General features: G+C 44.2%; 1 protein-coding gene across 1 annotated transcript in view; it reads left to right on the top strand.

Annotated features, from left to right (window-relative positions):
• LOC125443503 (c-Maf inducing protein) overlaps positions 1-22,477 on the top strand; it is a 149,697-nt gene that overhangs the window by 48,526 nt on the left and 78,694 nt on the right. Inside the window, exon 2 of the mRNA XM_048515673.1 lies at positions 22,057-22,182. Coding sequence (XP_048371630.1) covers positions 22,057-22,182 — 126 coding nt within the window. The remainder of the gene's footprint in view (positions 1-22,056; positions 22,183-22,477) is intronic.

A 22,477-nucleotide genomic window follows, 5' to 3' on the forward strand; every position in this document is an offset into this window, starting at 1 on the left:
GAGAGAGAGAGAGATATTTTTCCCCTCTAGCTCTATAGCAGGCTGTCATTTTCACCTTTTGTAGCAGATGGAAAAGGTACCCACTAACCCCTGTGCAATCCCAGAATTGTACATTAACCTGTTCTCCAATCAAATACCTAGTCATTTCCCTAATCCCTCTGACCCAGTACACACCGCGCAACTGCTGGTAAATATGGACCTGTGTTCACATCTTGTTCTGCCTTTACTTGTAAGCAAACAACGCTGACCTTCAGCCGGTTCTTTTTTACTGCCATGCCGGAGATGGCGATGTTTCACATTGAGTTACATAAAAGCTTAAACCCGTGTGTCCCTGATGCAGCAGAGGTTTTCGAGTATCTTTGAGAAGTAAGCCCAGCAGGAACCTGGAAGCAGTGGGATCTTGGTTTCAGCCAACAGAAAGACCCCAGGAACACTCACCTGTGCATGCCTCGAACTGCAAAAGCTAATAAAATCCATGTGCCCCTAAACTGCCACTCATTCAAGAAGCCAAAAGGCAGGGCCTGCGAGCTGCCATCTGGTGTTTGGTAGGTTACACTGGTGTGAACCTTCCCTAAACTGTCCAAGGAGGGACTGGGACTGGTTTCAGGTGTTCCTGTGGTCTCCTCCTATCCTTTTTTTCCTTGAAGTTGTTGCTCACTAATACAATATCTGCTTGGTATACAAAAGGTCCCCGGTTCAGTCCCTGGCATCCCAAAACAAAAAGGATTTTGGATCACAGGTACTGGTAGAATTGCCAACTCCAGGTAGGGAAATTCCCGGAGATTTTAGGGTGAGGTCTGGAAAAACAGGGCTTGGGGAAGGGAGGCACCACACGAGAATATATTTCCATAGAATACACCTTCCAAAGTTGCCATTTTTCTCCAGAGGAACTGGTAGAGTTCTGGAGTTGTAATTCCAGGAGACGGTTGGCAGCCTTGGGTATGGACAAAAATCTTTGTCTGCTTGAGGTGCTGGAGAACTGTTGCCAGCCAAAGTAGATGATCTGGCCAAGGTGAACAGTCTGACTGTATGTGTGTTAAGTGCCTTCTGACTCATAGTGACCTATGAATCCAAAACGTCCTATCGTTGATTGCCTTGCTCAGGTCTTCCAAACTAAGGACTGTGGCTTCCTTTATTGAGTCAATCCCTCTCCTGTCTGGTTTTCCTCTTTTCCTCTTGACTTCAGTTTTTCCTAGCATAATTGTCTTTTCCAGTGAGTCTTGTCTTCTTGCAATGTGACCATGGTGGGATCACCTCACTTTAGTCATGTCAGCTTCTAAAGAGAGCTCAGCCTTGATTTGATCTAGAATCCACTGATTTGTCTTTTTGGTGGTCCACAGTGTCAGTAAAACTTCCTCCAACACCACATTTCAAAGAAATCTGCTTTCAGGGTTTATGTGTCCTTCTCCCTTCCCTCCATACATGCATCAAAATCTGTACAATAAGGTCCTTTAAAAAGACACAAGCAATACTCTGTTGCCAGACATTTTGTGGACCAATATGTGTGTGTGATCTTTAGTATATTCTAGTCCATGGGTGTTGAACTCATTTGTTATGAGGTCCGGATATGACATAAATGTGACTTGGTCAGGCCAGGCCCCTTGTGGGGGGGGGGGGCTTTGCTGACCCCAGAATGGCACTGGGGGGTGGCCTGGATTGGCAAACACACAGTGTGGTGGGGCAGCTGCCTTTAGAGGGTTTGTCAGACCCACAATCCAGCAAGGCAAATCCCCCCCCCACTTCTGATCTGGAGCAAGGGTGAGGGTTTCCTCAGCTGGTTCACAGACTTGATAAGTCCCTCAAGGAGCCACATCCAGCCCCTGGCCCCCATGTTTGACTTCCCAGTTCTTCTCTCTTTTTCTGGGCCATTGCTACTATGAGTTTACTTTTGCCTAGGAAAATGAATCCTGTTCCTTTACCACAGCCATTCATACCCAAGATTTGGGAGGAATAGACAGGAAGGCCTCGGCAATTTCTATAACAACCTCATACTTAGGAAACAGCCAAGAGCCATCTCTTCTCTCCTCTGGCTGGAGGCTATCCTGCTAATTTGAAAATATGTGGAGCATTTGCTGCTGCTGCTGCAATGCTTTTATGAAATTATAGGGAGTGTTTTCCCTGGTATGATCAGCTCTAGGATCTTCAGGTATGCCACTGGGGCCCGGGCTCGGAATTTATCCTCTAAAACTCCTTACGGCCACAGTAGACTCAACACTGGTTGTGCTGAGAGCCGGTGTGGCATAGTGGTTAGAGCGAACTTCTAGGTCTAGGTAGGCCTGAAATGAAAGCCTCACATTTCCATGGAGACCCCTGGGAGATATGGAGCCACTCACTTGAGCCTGTCTTGCCTCAGTGGGTTTTTTGCGAGGATTAAATGAGAGGAGAGCCAAGATTGTTGCCCTTGGTGGAAAATCAGTATCAAAATATAATGATTTGTTCATCACTCCCACTGATGGTCTTATTTTCTCCCACTAACTGTTAGTTCCTCTGCAGCAACGCATCATGTGAGTGGAGTGAGAAAATGCTTTGGATCTGGCACTTTTTGAGTCCGTCCATCCATCCATCCATCCATCCATCCATCCATCCATCCATCCATCCATCCATCCATCCATCCATCCATCCATCCATCCATCCATCCATCCATCCATCCATCCATCCATCCATCCATCCATCCATCCATCCATCCATCCATCCATCCATCCGCATTATTTATAGTCTGCCTTTCTCTAGTTGGGCTCATTGTTTTGCCTTCTCTCTTGCCTTTCTGTGCTTCCTTTAGAAGACTGACACCTGCCTTTGCTTCAGTGCATTTGAAGCATCAGACTGGATTTTGCTTTTATGTCTTACTTGCTATATCCCTGCTAGATGTCTCTAGCGTGGTAGTCATGGGTTGTGTGTGTTTAATACTGCATTAATCTCTGGTGTTTTGCAAAAGTATTATGGTAAGATTGTCCCAAATCCTTGAGGCACTGATTCCGCAGATTTTATTGCCCTCCCAATGTAAACACCCCTTATGAGAACTGGTACCGATCCAGTGAACCTTAAGCCTAACCAAAAGGCCATAGCCACTGTTAACTTGCTTTCTGCTTCTCGGTGCCAATGCCTCCCCCTCTGCCAGATGGTCTCTGATGCAAACCTGTAATCTGCCTGCCTCTCTGCTCTATGTTTGTTCGTCTCTCTCATGCAGTTGTTCTGAAGAGCCGCTCACCCTCCAGGGAGCAAACCGGCACAGCCTGCCTGCCAAAATCAGATAGGATTTCCAAATTCTCTGAAACCAGGACTCCCTTACTCAGGGCAATGAAACTTTCATGCACTAAATCTAAAAACCTGGGGCTATAAGAGATCCCCCCCCCCCCCAACACCTGTCGCTGTAACACAGAAATCAGTAAGAAAGAGGAAATATGTTTCGGAAGACAGCTGATAGATTCTTTCTAAAAGCAACTAGGGAGCAGACTGAATTGTTTGTGGGTGCAACATGCAGGGTTTTGTAGCGCTTGAGAAATGTGCAACATCAGTTTGACCGAAGGTGGGAACGGGGCAGCTGATGGATGTGTATATTTTGGACAAGGCCGCTTCTGTCAGTGCTTTTAAAGGTCTCCTAGAAGGGGAGCGGGGGAAGATAAGGGGCTATTTAATTAATCATTGGCAAATCCTCTCCTATGGCAGCCCTCTAAAAGCAGCAGTTATGGGAAGTGTGCCCTAATCTGGATAACTCAGGCTAGTGAGATCTTGTCTGGAAGTTAGGCAGGTTTGACCCTGGTTAGTTGTTGGATGATAAGCCGTCAAGGAAATCCAGATTTGCAATGACAACTACCTCTACCTGTTTCTTGCCTTGGAAACCTTATGGGGTCTCCATAAGATTGCTGTGACTTGACAGAAAAAGAAAAAATGAGGGAGGGGAGAAGGAAAGGAAAAAGAATTATTACAAAGGATTTTTTTGGGGGGGGGGGTGTTCCCCTTGACTCCTCTATGTGTCAAGCATTATGTTTATCTGTCAATTGTTCAAGAAGCTCAGGGTAATATTCTTAACTCTTGCTTCCTCACTTTATCCTCACAAGAGTCCTGGGGGGTAGGTTACGTGGAGAATATTTTGTTGAAGTTATTTGTCACGTGAGTGGTTTTTAGGGCAAGCACAGCCGTATTCTTCCATCACTACATAAGATCTACCCTATATGTTGGGATAGCTCATTTGCTGCATTTTACTTTTGAATGCATGTTTACCTGAAGCCAAGTGAGTTTCCTTGCCATTTTCACTTCCCAGCAACCCCTAAACAGGAGGCAGGAAAGAGGTCCACCTTTTTCACGAATTGAGTGCTGCAAGTTGGTCCTGCCATGCCTTTACATCTAGGGTCCTTTCCCCTGCTTCTTCTTTTGGTTTTGAATCTGCCTTCACCTTGCCTGCTCCTTTGGTCTGAGTTTTTTTTTTAAGTAGGGAAAGTGGTCTCCCCACCCACCTGCTTTGATTCCAATATGTCATCTACCATTTGGCTTGTCCCCACCCATTGGTTAATCACCCATCTGTATGCACTCCCCCCACCCTTTGTTTTTCTTGAGGTCTCTGTCACTCTGGTATGGATTCTGTTCAAGCTCTTGTGTAAACAGGAGCGGAGTAAAGTCTGGCTTCACAGTGGAACAAATGTTGACTTAAGCTTTGCCTGGATAATTCTGTGGATCAGAACATGGGAAAGTTGGAGCAAAGCACTACTGTATGTGAAAACTACCGTATCAGGGTCCTCTTCATCCTTTTCCAAGGGTACACACCAGGGAGATCATATCTTTAGAAGCACACAAAGTAGTGGAGAACTCTGGGAAACTCTCACCATTTTGTCAGTGGGCTAAGATCAGGAAGAACCAGGTTCAAGTCCCCACTCTGCCATGGAAGGTCGCTGAGTTAACTTGAAGCAATCACTGTCCATCTGACTAACCTCATAGGGTGGTGGTTGTGAGGCTAAAATTGTTGGACTGGACTGGGTGAGATTCTGCTTTTTCCTGACTCTATCTTATAGAGTAAACCCCATCATAGCACTATATACTGTTTTTCTTTGCTCCCCTGAAGCCAGAGTCTGGAAGAATAGTTTTGCAGGTCTTTGCAGTCCCCAGCAAGGATGCGGCATTTCCTCCTTTAAGCTCTAACTCGTATCAATAAAAAAGGTAGAAGTGAGTGAAGGACTCTTTAAAGACCATTCAAACCAGACTTAAGCAAGCTTTGAGTATTTTTTCCAGACTGTGGCTCTGGACCCCAAAGTGGGCTGTGTGCACAGGACAGTTATAAGGAAAGAGGAGGTAGAACTGGGTGAGCTGGGAGAAAGGAATGCTGGGAGGCTCGATTGCAAATTCGGGGTTTGCTTCTGCATGTTGCAAAATGGTCCTGAAATAATCCCGTTTTTCAATGATGCTACGTGTTACCAAATAATAAAAACAAACACACAATTTATTGTCGAAGGCTTTCATGGCCGGATTCAACTGGTTGTTTGGGGTTTTCTGGGCTGTGTGAAGATGCCAGCCGCAGATGCAGGTGAAACGTTAGGAACAAGATCTACCAGACCACGGCCACACAGCCTGGAAAACCCACAGTAACCAAACACACAGTTGATAACTAATGTGTGATTCTTGCATCTTATATTGAGGAGGGGAAAGGAGTATGTTGCTATGAATTTTCAACTTTAGAAGTGGATCCTGCCCCACAACACAAGAACCACTGATCTACACTGTTTTAATTTTTTGGAAAGGAAGTAGGAATAAAATGTTCTCATTTTGTTGCAATGCCAACTATCATTTCCCTGAAAACCACCTGTTTGGAGAAGTGTTCAGTGTGGGAAGCAACCTCATATTAGACAAGCCTGCATCTAAAAGTTTAATCATACACAGTCAGAAAACAAGAATCCATAATTTAAAAAACAACAACAACACAGTGCTTCCTCGGCTGAAGAATCTCTAGGCTCGATCATTTAGTGGTTACAGTGGGAGGAAATGTGTGTCAGCACAAAAGCAGATTCTTGGTAAAGCAAATAGTAGCTTACGGGAAATGACATAGATGCAGGCTGCTTTCCATGTTCTCTGCCTGTTTCCTTTTTTGAAAGTATTATTTAAATTGCAGCATTTATTGAGAAAGAACTAAGTGCCTGGCATATGAAGGTAGAGGCTATAACCTGAAAAGGGGTTATTCTGTAAAAATGAAACACACACGTGTGCCCACATGTAGCAGTTGCTACGATTATACCAGGTAGAGAACAGAGCAGCAGTGGCGTAGTGGTTAAGATCAGGAGTACTCTAATCTGGAGGAACCAGATTTGATTCCCCGCTCTGCCGCCTGAGCTGTGGAGGCTTATCTGGGGAATTCAGCACTCCCACACATGCCAGCTGGGTGACCTTGGGCTAGACACAGTTCTTCTGAGCTCTCTCAGGCCCACCCACCTCACAGGGTGTTTGTTGTGAGGGGGGAAGGGACAGGAGTTTGTAAGCCCCTTTGAGCCTCCTGTAGGAGAGAAAGGGGGGATATAAATCCAACTCATCGTCGTCGTCTTCATCTTCGTCTTCGTCTTCATCTCCTCCTCCTCCTCCTCCTCCTCCTCTTCCTCCTCCTTCAAATTACTAGATATGGTATGTAAAACAATGCAGAAGATAGAATTTGTGGTGGAAAGTGCTGTCAAGTCTCAGTGACTTACAGTAACCCTGTAAGGTTTTCAAGGCAGGAGAGATTCAGAGGTGGTTTGCCATTGCCCGCTTTGCATCGAGACCCTGGATTTCCTTAGTGGTCTCCCATCCAAACACTAACCACGGCTGAGCCAGACTAAAATAGAAAGCAATGTAGTAAGAGAAGAATTTGGATTTATATCCCCACTTTCTCTCTTGTAAGGAGACTCAAAGGGGCTTACCATCTCCTTTCCCTTCACCCCTCACAACAAACACCCTGCGAGGTGGGTGGGGCTGAGAGAGCTCCGAAGAGCTGTGACTAGCCCAAGGTCACCCAGCTGCACTCCCACACGCTAATCTGAATTCCCCAGATAAGCCTCCACAGCTCAGGCGGCAGAGTAGGGAATCAAACCCGGTTCCTCCAGATTAGAATGCACCTGCTCTTAACCACTACGCCACTGCTGCTCCTTAATAAATAACATACACAGGTCAAACCACAAAAGCACTTTTTGTATCTCAGAGAGAGGCCCTTTCTCTGCGGGGGAGCATCCGCTTTACATGCCAAAGACCCCAAGTTCAATCCCAAGCACCTCAAGTTAAAAGGGTAAGGTAGGAAGTACTGTGAAAAATCTCTAGCTAAGACCCCGGAGAGCCACTGCTGCTCAGAGTAGATAATAGTGACTTTGAGGGACCAGTGGTCTTGTTCATTGTAAGGCAGCTTTGTATGTGTTCATCTTCTTAAAGCTCACTCAACTAATAAGCAGCAAAAAAGGTAGAAGCGAACACAGACTGCATTAAAAAAACCAGTGACTCAGCTTCAGAAGTCAGGCAAAACCCATGATTTAATGGTAATTAGGTCCGTGTGGTGCGCATTGTGCACATATTTGATCTCATATCAACTGAGAAAATACCTTTTCTCCTCTTGAGTGACAGATTACCTCCTCCCCCAGCCATCTTGCTTACCAGGAACCCTCTCCAGATGACACGTTCGCATTAAAAACGGTGCTTCCGGAGTGAGAGCAAGCATGACCATGCCCAGTGGCGTTCCTGCCTAGAGACAGGGGGTACCCTATGTCCCCGGGCGCCCCCATTTGGTCACGTGGGGGGGGTGCCAACATTTCAGGGTCGTTTGTGTGTTTTTAATTTTTAAGTGTTTTTTCACGTTTCGGCCTGCAGGGGGTGCGTTTTTAAGGCTATCGGCACCAAAATTTCAGGGGTCCATCCAGAGACTGTCCTGATGATACCACCCAAATTTGGTGATGTTTGGTTCAGGGGCAGCAAAGTTATGGACCCCCAAATGGGGTGCCCCATCCCCATTGTTTTCAATGGAAGCTAACAGGAGATGGGGGCTACCCATTTGAGGGACCGAAAAAACACCAAAAATACCCCCCAAAACCCAAATACTTTGCATTCGCATTTGTTAATTTTTGGGCAGGACATAATCGGACAATTTTTGTCTGAATGTGCCCAAATTTGCCCAGATTCCAGCTGAATCTGCTATTTGTTTCATCTGAATCTCCAATCCTCAAAAGTGATGCTGTTTCAGGGTAGGGGAGAATCCACCCCCAAACAGCATCACTTTCAATTTTGTTTTAACCAGGGACCCCAGATTCTCCCTTTAAGGTAGATTTAAAAGAAAAATCTGAGCTCCCTAGTTTAAACACCAATGAAAGTGGATTCCACTGGAGGTGTTTTGTGTGAGATGATGCTGACATTTGTTTGGTAAATGTTTTGCTGGGGGTGATTTGTGAGAGATTTACATGCTTAATACCCACTTGCACTGGCTTGGAGTTGTTTCTCAGGCTAACAACCTACCTCATAGGGTTGTTGTGATTAGGAAATTAGGAAAAGAGTTGGTGGGTAGAGAGCCATGTATGTTTTGATGGGAGTGGGAGATGATTTGTGAGCTGGTACAAAAAATCATTGTTTGGTCATGGTGGGGGCGGGTGGCCGCCCATACACCGGGGGGGGGCACCAAACTCAGGTTTTGTCCCCGGGCGCCAGTTTGCCTAGGTACGCCCCTGACCCTGCCTATGTGTGAATGCCACTGGCTGAGTGTATGTACATAAAGTCTATTCCTGTGATCATGGTGCTCCTATTTGTAGAAATCTCAATTATGGGGCTTTCGCCCTGAAAGGTCAGTTTCTGTGCTCATATTTGTGTGATTGTGCATAGGAAGGGACTTGAAAGAATACTTGATTCCACTACCCTTTTGTGTGTGTGTTGATTTCAGCTTGTGGGTGTCAAAAAGGACTACCGGCCACTGTCTTCCCATGGAAGATCCCTGGGTAAGAGTCCCGAGGGAATTCAGTAACAGGTTGTGGTGGGCTTTCCGGGCTGTGTGGCTGTGGTCTGGTAGATCTTGTTCCTAATGTTTTGCCTGCATCTGTGGCTGGCATCTTCAGAGGTGTATCTTCAGAGATGCCAGATGCAGATGAAACATTAGGAACAAGATCTACCAGACAACGGCCCCACAGCCCGGAAAGCCCACAACAGCCAGTTGAATCCGTCTGTAAAAGCCTTCAACAATACAATTCAGAAACAGTTTGAAATTCCCTGCTGTGCGGAGTGGGATCTGGGGCCCCTCCATGCCTTTTCAGAAGCTGTATTGTGCCATGCAGAACACTCATCTCCTGGGAGTCTTTTGGGTGCAGCATCCTGTCTTGAATCAAAGTTGGACACGGTATAATTTACTGCCCAGTTGCCATTGAGTTAGATCCACTGTTAACATTGTTTTGGAATGGGCTGCATTTCATCCAACGGATGGTGTTCCCAAACAAAGGGCCTTGCGTACGGTTTGGTAAGAGCTGAGAACTGGCTGCGTGGGGTTGGGGGAGAAAAAAATTGGCATGGAGTATATCAGTTTTATAGACTAAGCAAGCCAGTGTTTAGAAAGCTGAACTGGCTTGATTTTTTTGTTACAAAAGTCTTTTGGCTAAAATAATCGATGCCTAATTTCTAAAAAATAGTTCTGTTCAGGATTCAGTTCTCTGTACAAACTCGGTCCAGATGGAAAAAAGGTTTTTCTTGTAAAAATTCAAATTGGAATTAGAAAAAGTCTCATAAAATGGTCTGAGCCCTTAAATGATGTGAAGTATAATGTAAAACATGTAAAGGTTAAACTAAAGCTAAACCACCTGAGTTTGGTGAAGTTAGGTTCGGGGGGGCAAAGTTATGGACCCCCAAAGGGGATGCCTCCATACCCCATTGTTTCCAATAGGAGCTAACAGGAGATGGGGGCTACCCCTTTGAGGGTCCATAACGTTGGCCCCCCTGAACCAAACTTCACCAAACTTGGGTGGTACCATCAGTACAGTCTCTGGATGGTACCCTAAAATTCTGGTGCTGTTAACTTTAAAAACACGCTCCCTGCAGGCCAAAATGTAAAAAACACCAAAAATACCCCTAAAAGCCCGAATACCTTGCATTCGGATTCGTTCATATTCAGGCTGGATATATTCGGCCAATTTTTGCCCGAATATTCCCAAATTTGCCCAGATTTGGGCCGAATCCAGTATTTGTTGCACCTGACTCTCCAAGCCTAGAAAGGAGCTTGTAAGCCACCTCGAGAGAAAGGTGGGGTATAAATTCAAACTATTCCTCCTCCTCCTTCTACTTTTTCTTGCTGGCTCTCTCTTACCCGTTTATAAGACTTGACTGCCCAAGAAGTCTGCTTACTTTTGCAGATGTGTCGGGAGTTAACTGTATTAACTGGATGCTTTACTGAAATGGTCAGTGGAGAAAAATAAGTTTGTGTCCCCTGCTCTCTGGATAGCCCTCCCATCCCCTCTCTTTTGATTTCTTCTCATGCAGTTGGCTTGTGTGTGTGTGTGTGTGTGTGTGTGTGTGTGTGTGTGTGTGTGTGTGTGTGTGTGTGTGTGTATGTGTGGAGTTGCTTTCTTTTCATCCTCTGCCTTCCCATGGAAAAAAAAGAAAAAAGGTCTGACGTCTTTTGGTTCCTACTAAAGCCAGTAGGGAATGTTAATTGCAAGGCTTCTCCTTGTTTAGTTTCTGGGTCTCGGGGGGAGCAGTGGTGTGTGTGTGTGTGTGTGTGTGTGTGTGTGTGTGTGTGTGTGTAGATGATGGTGGTGAGCTGCTTCTAGCTGAAAGTGATTCCTCTTGAGTGGGCCTGCAGCCTTCTGATGTTATGCCTTCAAAGCTGAACTATGCATCAGAGAGCAGATAGTGGAAATAGTGAACCTTATATTCTTCCCACACTATTTCCCTTCTCCCCCCTTTCATCTTATCAGGGCACGACTCAGATACGGCTGGAATTTGAGCTTGTAGGAGGGGCGGGGAGAGATGTGGCCACAGTAAACTGCCAGGATAAGTTTCCCCTTCCTCATTATTCCTTCTGTGGCTTAATATTGAAGCCAGCTTTTGAAAGTGTTTAGTCTGGAACATGTGATCACACAGATTCAGTTCTCAGGTGAAGTTGCAGCATTGAGTATAGAAGTGGATCCTGGGATGGGGAGGTGTAGAGCTCACAGAAGTATACTATCAAGTTGCAACTGACTTGTGGCAACCCCATGAAGTTTGGCCTCATGAGGTGATTTGCCATGTTCCTTCCTCTGCATAGCAGCCCTGTTTTTTCTTGGTGATGTCTTATCCAAGCACCAGTCCTGTTTAGTCTGAGCTATTAAGGCTGCTACGGTTTCTTTATAGTACTGTGAAGAAATACCCTGCATTTAAGATCAAAGGGCCAGTTTTGAAGTGGGAAACGAAGGACCTTACCAAAAAGATCCTTTGAAACGGATCCACAAGGGTTGCAGGAAGTGTGTCGCTGGCTTATTGGCCAATAGGTGTCTGTGGTACTGGCACAATTTTCATACAGTGCTGACGGGTTCCTATTACATTTTGCCAGCAATAGGAAATCACAGTTGTGGGAAACGGGTTTTACTCACAAGTTGTAGCTGGTGAAAAGTCATCTGGCTCCCAGCAAGAAGCAATGACCCAAATCCAACAAAATGTCAGCGGCGTTCATTACCAACCAGAAGTTTGGAACGATGTTTGTTGAGCAAGCGGTAGTGCTGGACACAGCATGTCCCTTACACAGTTGTGAGTGCTTACAATTTCCTGCTTTGAAATGTTGCATTATTACATTAACTAAGTTTTAAGCCAGTGTTCTACTGCCGGCACTGGGTCTTGAAGTAGAAATGTGCATTTGAATGCAATAAGTTTTCTTCATGCAACAGTATCCTGCAACTAAAAAAAAAACATAAATGCTTTTACATTGCTGGAGATGGGCCACAGGTTGCATGCCAATGGCAGCTGCACATTGCCGATCAGTGTTGTGGAAAGTGCAGTGAAGTCACAGCTGAGTTGTGGCACCACAAAGTTTTCAAGTCCAGAGACGTTCAAAGGTGGTTGCCATTGCCTGCCTCTGGGTGGGCGAGAGAGATCCAAGAGAACTGTGACTGGCTCAAGGTCACCCAGCAGGTTTCATGTGGAGCAGTGAGGAATCGAACCCTTTTCTCTAGATTAAGATCTGCCTCTCTTAACCACTGCACTCCACTGGCTCTTCTGTTCAATACACCAATAATATTCAAAGGCTTTAAGACTATTGGGCTTCAGTGGGGATTATGGCTGGATTCCTTGTGGGTGTGGGAACCCCAAAGCACACATGGAGCTCTTGTGTGAATAGGCTGCTGTTTACCTTCAGTAACCTATGGAGTTCCACATGTGCAAGGGGAATTTTCCATGCACCGGTGATTTCTTTTTGTATGCACAGTGTTTTTTGTGCAACAGAAAAATAGATGAAAAACTGTATTCCTGTTCACCTTAAAAGGGAGTAATCCTGCCTCAGCCCCCCCCCCCTTGAACACAGTAAAATTTGTTTCAAAATGAACCTGAAGAAGATCTGTCTGTAATATTTTGCACAATAAAGAAATGTAATTACATCCATTTGGGAAGAAAAAAGTTATATTGTTCAGTAAATGCATTTTTTAATATTCGCTGAGCCATCCTCTTGGTGGAATGTATTCAGCAGCAAAATTGGCTTCATTTAGCAGACAATAAAACTGCAGTTTGAAGTGTTTAGTTTGCAAATGGAAAGAACGAGGCATGAAATCCGCTGCTCCTTTCTGCATTTGTGGGATTGACCCGAAGGCAGTCACCGCTGGCTTTAACAGTGTGATGCTTTGGGTTGCAGTTTTCAGGAATTTACTCCAGCAAATAAAAAACTACATGGTGATGTTTTTCCAAATAATTATCGTGTTCTTTCTGTTTTGCTTTTCTGACATTGAGAATTGCAGGTGCGAACTAGGTTTTTTTGTGAAGTTTGTTGGCTGTTTTCAGGGGCGAGGGACTGGCATTATTACTTGCTGCCGTTTTCCTTGTGGTTGCATTTTCAGTTTGTTTTCCTTGTTTCTAATTTTATTTTGTTAGCTGACATTATTTTTCTAAATTGAAAAGCTGGGTGGAAATATTAGTGTCAGCCACAGAAGAACAGTGCAATTTCTAAGAATTGCTGAGAAAATTAACGTTCATTGTTGGGTATATGTATGTGTTGGGGTGGGTGGGGAGGGACACACGTAACAAGTGCCAAGTACAGTAGTTTTGGAAGAAATCACTATTGAGAAGGGGAAAACAACCTCTCTTTGTTGCAACTTAATGAATGAGTTAATGTCCTGGGGACTCAGGTTTGCAAAGCTGGACCCAATTTGTTTTCTCAATAACGTGAAGGGCGTAATTCATGGGGAAGGGATTCGGATTCCTTTCTGGGGAGCTGTGTCAGCTCCAGTTCTCCACTGCACAATGGACAGATTTACTTTTTAGTGAATGGCACAGGGTGCTACAATCCTGAGCTGGCTTGAACTGAGCGTCAGGGAAGGAACACAAACACTGTTATAATTCTGCTCCGTGAGCCGACTGATTTGTTTTGCACAATGAGTGAAACTCAGAGACAGTTGCTGGAATTCTTTCTGTCGGCGAAAGTATCTGAAGCTGGGAAGGTGCTGTGGCTCAATGAAAGAGCTTCCGCTTTGCATCCAGAAGGTCTCAGGTTCAGTTCCCAGCATCTCTGGTTAAAAGGACCTAGGTAGTAGGGGATGACAAAGATTTCTACCTGAGACCTGGAGAGCCACTGCCCGTTCGAGTATTCACCTGGACGGACGGACGGTCTGACTAGATATAAGGCAGCTTCGTGTGGCTTGGCAATTGAACACGTGCTTTGCGGGGTCCAACGACTGTCAACAAGGGGGAAAGACTTCCTCCTGCCTGTTGACCTAGAGGTCCACTGCCAGTTCAAATAAACCTTGGCTAGGTAGAAAGCAGCTTTGTGTACTCACAAGGACCCCTTCCGCAGAATGCACGTTGAATCCACTTTCACAATTGTTTGCAAGTGGATTTTGCTATTCCGCACAGCTGCAAAGTGCATTGAAAGTGCATTGTTCTGCATGTGGGGAAGGGGCCAGGGACTTCCTGGAGGGGCAGTGGCTCAGAGGTGGAGCTTCAGCTTAGAGTTCCAAAGGTCCTGTGTTCGATTGTCGACTTCTAAAAATAGATCTCTGCCCACTTGCCTGCAGAGCTGCTGCTGCCAGTTAGGGCAGATATACTGAACAGGATTGGCTAGTGGGTATAATGGTCTGTACAAGACACCATCAGCTTATTACATGTTTGTTATATATAATAGCAGGTCGCCAATTTCAGTTTGTGAAATTCATGGTGATCTGGGGGTGGTTCCATGGGAGGGGAGGGAGCTAAGTGGGGGTGGGATACCGTCTGAAAAGGCAATTTTCGTAAGGGGGAACTGATCACGGTCATCTGGAGATCAGTTGTAATTCCAGGAGAGCTCCAGGCCCTGCCTGGAGGTGGGAACTCTGCCTGGAAGATTTGCTTAGCATGGGAGATCCCATTACTAGAAGTTTACTTGAGAAAGACGTAATAGTTGTCATGGAGAACCCAAGCAAAGTGGAACAACTTTGCATTAAAATGTAATGTTAAGGGGAGGGAGAGGCCTTGTGTTGATTTATTCTGCCTAGCTTCACACCCGAACAGGGCAGAGGAATGTGTGGGTCAGCAAATCGAATTCTGGTCCAGATTCTTCTTATCTGCTGTGTTTTCCTTCTGCCTCCTCATCCTCTTCTTCCTCTAGGCAGTTTTCACTGTAGCTGGGTGATTGAGATAGAGCCAGATCATCATGAACATTTCCCTACGTTTCTCATAGACTCCAGTACAGGTTTCAAGGCAGAAGCCATCTCCTGCCAACCTCTTCCCCTGGCTTTCAAGGGATATCTCTCTGTGCTAAAGCTTCGGGCTCTGTTGAGCCTGGCTTGGAAACAGGAATCTAATCTCCCCATCCTAAAATCACCACAACTGTGCTTTGATCCTTGTGACTAATTGATCGAAGTGGGTGATAAAATAGCTGGCTGAACTGCCAATCTTTCTTTCCTCCCCAAGGCACTCTGGTATAGCAGCTGATGCTTTTTGCTGGAGAGTGTGGGGGCGGTGACTTTATCTTGTTTTACTGGTTTTGACTGGACAAAAATAAATAAAAGGGGTTCCATTTTATGACTCCAAAGGAGACCTCTCGTTCCAAGGAATGTTTTGCACAAATTCTTACTAATTGTTTTTGCTTTGTTGGTCTAAAAACATTTTAATTGCAGTGGATAGGAACTGATACCTGCACTGGAGCATAATGTTGGGGTAGGAGGGCCTCAGTATTTCCCCCCATGCCACTTGGAGAAACAGAAACAGCTGCAGGAGGAACTTATGTGCCTCCATCCAGATCCTCGTGTTCTGGCATCACATGATCTAAGAACATGTAGACCAGGGATCTCCCAACCTATGGTCCCCCAGATGTTCATGGACTATGATTCCCGTCAGCTCTGCCACTTCCTTTAAAATAGCCAAATTTAGTCTCAAGTTAAATGGCTGGCATTCAGGCTAGAAGGTTGATGTTTGCCACCTTTGCCCTTCTTTACCGCACCCCTATCCACATGGTATACAATTTTATAAAATAGCAAACATTATATGTGTTTAAAACCGCATAGGATCCCTTCCAACGTTTTATGTTTACTTTTAAATCAATATTTTTAATGGCTGTAATGGTAATTCAATATGCATGTTCACTTAGAAAAATATCTAAATAATAATAGAAACTTGTTTGCCCTTCGGCGATCTAAATTGGCTTGACAAATCCCTGCTACTGGAATCTAGTTTTTAGGTGAAAGTCATGCTCGTCAATCTCTGACATTTCTCTCCCAAGCTTGGGATGCAGCATATGGAAGTAGATGATCTCTTCACCATTTTAAGTAGTTTTGGGAACCTTCCTAGAATCCTGTTGTGTGGGTTTTTTTTCTCCCCCTCTGCATTCTGCAGATTATTAAAACCGAACTTGTTATCACTCGTGGCGTTTGCCATTTTGTCTCCTCTCAAGCCTTGAAGAGCTCGGTTGAAATCCTCTTAGAGATTCCAAAGAGAGATTGGAGTGCCGGATGACAGATGTGTGTTTGTTCGGTGCCAAGTGACAGCTAGGGAGCCCTGCTGAAATGTGAATCGCTGAAGAAGTTTATTTTTGCAGGGGAGTTTTATGTCCTGGTTGGAAAGGGGAAAATTCGTATTCAGAAAGAGCAATCTATGCCTCTGAGCAGAGAAAACAGGTGGCCGTCAATAGGGTGAAGAACTTGGTAAGGAGCTACCATTTCAGGACTCCTTTCAACGATTCCTTCAGATCTGTACTGGTAGCGTGCAATGATGCTAGTCCAAATCCTAGCTGTCTTGGATGGCCTTGATCAAGTCTCGGTTTTTCAAAATTAATTTTACCACATCAGATCCTCAAGAAAATGAACTGGGAGAATTTTACAATATCTTCCCAAGCTCTTTGGAGGGAAAGGACCACAGGTAGCTCTTTTTGAGGCATAGAAGGGGCTGTATGTCTATGACAGGATAGTTGTTTTGGGTTAAAGGTCCCCGACTCCATCTCCAGTATTTTCCGCTGGAATGATCTTCTCTGCCTGCAATCGGAGAGAGCTGCAGCCAATCGTATTACAGAGTACAGGTCTGGGTGGACCAATGGACCATCTTGGTTATAAGACAGTTTCCTCTGAAGGCCAGGTTGGGATCAAAAGTGATCAATAAACCAGAAGTGATGTTTCTATGACAATTTCATGAGTGTGCAGGTGATTATGGATACTGTGTGCTTCCTGCCATTTCTTCCTTTAGAAACAAAACGCACACGCGCACGTGCGCGCACACACACACATTATTTATACTTTGTTTTCAGTGAATTCTCTAACAGAAATTTCTGCCCTGCGTGAATATTCTGGTTCAGTTGTTGTTTTCCTCATCTTCATACGGAATGTCGTTTTGTTTCATTGTGCAAGAAGAGAGGATGTTTGTAATGCCCTAATGATGTGATGTTAACATAGAGGTGTTGCAAAAAACAAAAACAGGGCATGTATTTCTTGGACTGGCTTCTTGGTGAGGGTGGCTGGCTAGCAAGGGTTTTTAATGACTTGACTAAGCAATGTTCTGGCATGTTGCCTATTTCATGTCCCAGCACTACAGTGAACATCAAAACTGGTCTGGCGAAAGTCTTGTAATCTTTTATTTCATCTCTAGGTCTGTTGGTAATACCTGTGACCTGTCACATTTTAACCTCTGTCTTCACTCCTACAGTATGTTTATATCTATCTGCCTGTCTGTCATCTCCCTCCCTCCCTCCCTGTCATTCAACTGGAAGCATATCTGAGTTTCACTTTGTTTTTAATTCCAAGTTCAGTGTCTGTTAAACATTGGACAACCACACACACACTCTTTCTATGGTTGGACCACTTTCTCATTCTCCTTTTTTAGGCCACATCTGCTTTTCTAGGCCCATTGACCTGCACTGTGTCCTTCTAGGATTAGGTCAGCTGGACCAACATCACCTTTGAACCCCTGTGACATTAGGGCTACTCAGCCAATTAGACTTCATTAAGATGCATCCAGTTGATAAGGCAAAAACCAACTGTTGATCACTTAACTCTCTAGCACCATGTAGAATATGCAGGTTCCTGAAAGGACTGAGAACAGAGGCATAATTGGTAGTCATTGTGTTTACAGTGCTGGGATTAATTTTTAGTGGATATACTAGGAAAATACTCTTCTCTTTCATGCCTTACTCTTGGAAGCCAATAAATGTGGTCCATTAAGTATCTGATATCTGTTTATACGGTCGGTGGGTCGGTCGGTCTCCAGTTTAGGGCACTTAAACATTTAAGTCAATGAATCCTATCAACAAATGCTCTCAAATATTCAGGCAAGACATTGAGAATCTCCTCATCTCCACTAAGAAAAATCTCTCTCTCTTTTCCTTGGCATAGTTTTCTATATCAGTGAACATTTGAGAAAGACTGCCCCCTTCTCATCTGAGAGATGGACAGTTCTGTTCCGCTTGTCATATTTTGACTAATTGATATTCTTGGCTTCAAAGTCATTGTAAATTCGTAAATCATATTGGTTGTACAGTCTGTACTGTGCTGCGAGAATTTTTTTTTTAAGTTTGAATTGGCTCTTTTTATACTTAAATCCTTTTCATGGGTGAATGAATATTGAATTAGGGAAGTGTGATATCTCTACATGCTGTCTCAAGCTGCCGTCTCTCCCTCATACAAGATCTTGGTAATATCCTAACAATATATAATAATTAATAATAATTCTTGTGTCACGTAATTGGGGGGAAAGGAGTGTGTGGTCAAGAAACTGTTGCCAGTAGCCCACCAGTCTGGCCCAGAATGAGGGTGGTTCACCCTTCTGTACTGTTCCAGATGTTTTATGGCATCCCTGTCTCACCTCCAAGAGCTCAGGCGGCCAGTAAAGTTGAGAAAAATCATGTCCAGCCCAAAGATACTTCCTGGCCTGAAAGCAACCAGAGATTTCTAAATCTTTTTGATAGAGGGGGACAGTGGTAGCATTTATTTTAACAAAACAAGTAATGGGGAATGTTTAATTAAAGAAAGAGACTTGACAAAAAACCAAAACGGAAGAAGTTTGTTTATTTATTTTATTTATTTTTTCGATGCGTGAGTTGCCCTCCCTCGAAGGGCTCAGGTTATCAAGTGGAAGCATTAAACGCCACCACCCCAATTCAAAATTCATTATCTGAAGTTGCATCTCTTTGGCAGCTGCTCCCTGTGGTAATTCGTCACTTGCAATTACTTATCACAGATCTGCTCCTTTGATGACTGCTTAGATTGCCCTGTCTTGCCAAAAATCACCAAATTGCATGCTTGGCTCGATATTGAAGGATATTGTAGGGTTGCCAACCTCCAGGTGGGATATCTTGGAATTGAAATTCTTCTCTAGGTATCAGTTCCCTGGGAGGGAATAACAATTTTGATGTGTGGACTCTATGGTGTCACATCCTTGCTGAGCTGTCTCCCCTCCCCAAATTCTGCCTTCCTCAGGCTCCGCCCCCAAATCTCCAGGAATTTCCCAAGCCAAATTTTCAGCCCTAATTATATGGCTGTGGTCAGTCTGTCCAGCAAGTTTCTCTGTGTTCCTAACATGTTAAAACATGCAAGTAGGCCCCATGGAACAGGATCTTGGTAGAAAAGTAGACCACACGAGGCTTTCCCTGTCCGGCAGTCTGAGGCTTAGAATTCCAGGGCTGGTTAAATCTTTCATTCTCTGGTTATTGCTGATAAGTGAACAAATGTATGTGGGATTAAAGTCTGAGTATCTTAACAACTCATAAGTATGTTTTTTCCCTATGTGGTGCACCTCCTAAAAAAAAAAACCCCAACACAATCATTTTTCAGGGCTCAGATGGCTTGTTTATCAAACCGCACTGATTCATGCTGATTGACAGTGCTGTACCTGGGCACCAGACATAGCTTGTGCATTAAAAGAAGCTGGTGACTCAGGCTGCAGATTTCCCTTCGGCATGAACTTCTTTCTTGGCACGGGGAGACGACTCATTAGCAAACACACAGGAGCGGTGGAACAGTTTTAATTATTGCAGGCTTCCTCCTTGAGTGTTGGGGCTCCACCAAGTCATTGTCGTCCTTGCATTTGCTAGAGCTGCAGCAAGAATTTTTTTTCTATTTTTTTCTTCAGCAAGACCAGGAAGTGTTTGTTCTGTGAGGACCAGGGAACAGGTTTAGTGGACATGTTTCTTGGTCCCCGTCTGCAATTTTGTCATGGAGACACTAGACTTAATTCTTTTTTTATATTTGTACTAGCATGGCTTAAGTTGTTCTCCTCACCCCCACTGAGGAATGTAATCCTGTGAGGAACCTGTCCTGAAGGTGAAGGGGTAGTTTGAGGAGTGAGTAGTCCAAAACATTATGGGTCACCTCTTGAAATGCTAAGACCTAGTTCACGCATGCATGCAGGAGGATAGACATCTCATATGTTGAAGGACTGTGCAAAGGTCACAGTTGAAATGTTGCTTCGTAAGAGCTCCCTGCACATCACATAACAGCAGAGCCATCAAAGAGTGGCTGTAACTTTTTATTCTCCAATTTATGTTGGAATTAATGGGAGGCAGTGTTTAACCACCCGCAGTCTCTAGCAATGGAGGTTCTTCTTCCACTTAATCTTCCTGCATGTGTGAACCAGAGTTGATTGTCCCAGGTGATAGCAAACCAACCTACAGCCCTGGTTTAATCTTGGCTCTGGAAGGTCCATTCATCCCTTCGTGCGGGAAGATATTTCCCACCAACAGACCGCTGTGTGACTCTCTTTTTGCACATAATTTACCAGTTAATATCCTGTCCTGTACATTGGCTTTTATGTCTCGGGAAGGTGTTCATAGATATCTGAGCAGTGGTTGACAGATCCTAGCACCAACCCCTGTTTGTGAAAATGAAGGTTCAGCTCTAACCTGATTTAATTTTGTTTTACAAATATGACCTGGAAGGATATGAGAGAGAGAAGCTTCCTTATGTGGTGGATGTTTGAGTTGGAGTAGAAAGTCCGTGCTCTGTCTTGGTTTTATAATGTAAATCTTGAAGCTGTTTGGGTGTGTGTGTGTGTGTCTGTACACAAACAGCGATCTCTGCCAAATTGGGTAGGATTCATCTTTGGAGGCTGAAGAGTTGCTGACAGGTTTAGTGTTCAGATGTCAGTGCGGAGCTTGATCCCAGCTGCTTTGTGACAGTGAAACAAAAACAGGAGGAAAGGAATCCAGGGCAAAGCTATCTTTTTTCTTCCTTCTAAGGGTGCACCTCCTACGTGGTGCACCTCCTCCAAAAAAAAAAAAAACCCAACACAATCATTTTTCAGGGCTCAGATGGCTTGTTTATCAAACCGCATTGATTCATGCTGATTGACAGTGCTGTACCTGGGCACCAGACATAGCTTGTGCATTAAAAGAAGCCGGTGACTCAGGCTGCAGATTTCCCTTCAGCAGGAAGCATGTAGAATTGTTAAATGCTAGTGCTTACATTAATAGTAGACACCAGTCTTTCATGATTCCTTCTCGCATTTCTTTTTTTGCATGATGCAGCTTGTTTATTACTAAGACTACTGCAAATTTAGCATATTTGTTATTTTATTTATTAGTTTATTACTAAGACTACTGCAAATTTAGCATATTTATAATGTTCCTTCTGTATTCAAGGGCTCCAACATTCGCCTCTTTTAGTAATTCTTCGCCTCTTCGCCAGCAACATTCGCCTCTTTTAGTAACTCTTACAACAACTCTTACAACGACCAGTGTGGTGGTGGCTTGCTTAGGGCTACCCAAAGAGTTGATGGTTGAGACACTTCTCAGCTGGGGTTACACACATCCTGTGGGTCACATGTGGGTCACACACATCCTGAATGACAGTTACCTGTATTTTGTTTTAATTTTCGTGCTTGTGTGCTATAGTGGAAGATGGAAGGCTCAGGCCCCTTCCGCACATGCAGAATAATGCACATTCAATTCACTTTCACAATCGTTTGCAAGTGGATTTTGTTATTCCGCACAGTAAAATCCAGCTGCAGAGGTCATTGAAAGTGGATTGAAAGTGCATTATTCTGCATGTGCGGAAGGGGACTCAGTTAAGCTGGGGTAGCTCTTGTCTGATACACTAGGTTGTCTGTTGCCATTGTCGGGGGACTAATTTAACTTCATAAAATATTAGCTTTCGTTTTAAAAAGGCAAGTTTGTAGCCCTTTTTCTCTGTTATCAGCAAAACAATAAAGATAATGCAAAAAATAGCAGTGTTGCATAAATTATGAAAAATGAAGGGGACCGTGTACCCTTGCTCAGTTAAGTACTTGTACAGATGCAAAATTCAGATTTCCTTAATTTGTATTTATTTATACATGAAAAAATGTCATGCATATAATGTTTATTTCTCAGCAATATTAAATACTAGGATACTTCATCAAGATGCTTGTATTTTATTTGCTTTGAGGAAACAATTCTATACAATTGCATAATTCTTAGTTTAGTGCTGGTGGGATTTTAAGCTAAATAATTTCTTTTTTCTTTCCCTGTTCTTGCAGCCGGCTGGGTATATGGAAAATTCGATTTCTTACAGCTCGATCGAAGATGTGCAGTTGCTGTCTTGGGAGAATGCCCCTAAGTATTGTTTACAGCTCACGATCCCTGGGGGAACCGTCTTGCTCCAGGTACAGTGAACATGAAAAAGCAGCTCTCTTCTTTCTGTTGCTTAATCATTCCCTCTCTTTGTTTGCTGAATGTGGACACAAACAGCCAGATGGTTGCAGTGTTACTTTCATAATAATTTGTACTGGGGCGGGAGGAGGGACTGCATTCAAAATCTTGTGGTTTCATTTGCGCTGCCAATATTTTTGGGAGTGAAAATCAGACCCGAGTCATTCCAATAAACCTTCAAGAGCTCAGAGAAAAGTGGGAGAGAATATTCTCCGTGGAATGGATAAGGCATGGAAAATGTCAGTGATA

This window comes from Sphaerodactylus townsendi, linkage group LG14 (genome assembly GCF_021028975.2).
Source record: "Sphaerodactylus townsendi isolate TG3544 linkage group LG14, MPM_Stown_v2.3, whole genome shotgun sequence".
Taxonomy (NCBI): domain Eukaryota; kingdom Metazoa; phylum Chordata; class Lepidosauria; order Squamata; family Sphaerodactylidae; genus Sphaerodactylus; species Sphaerodactylus townsendi.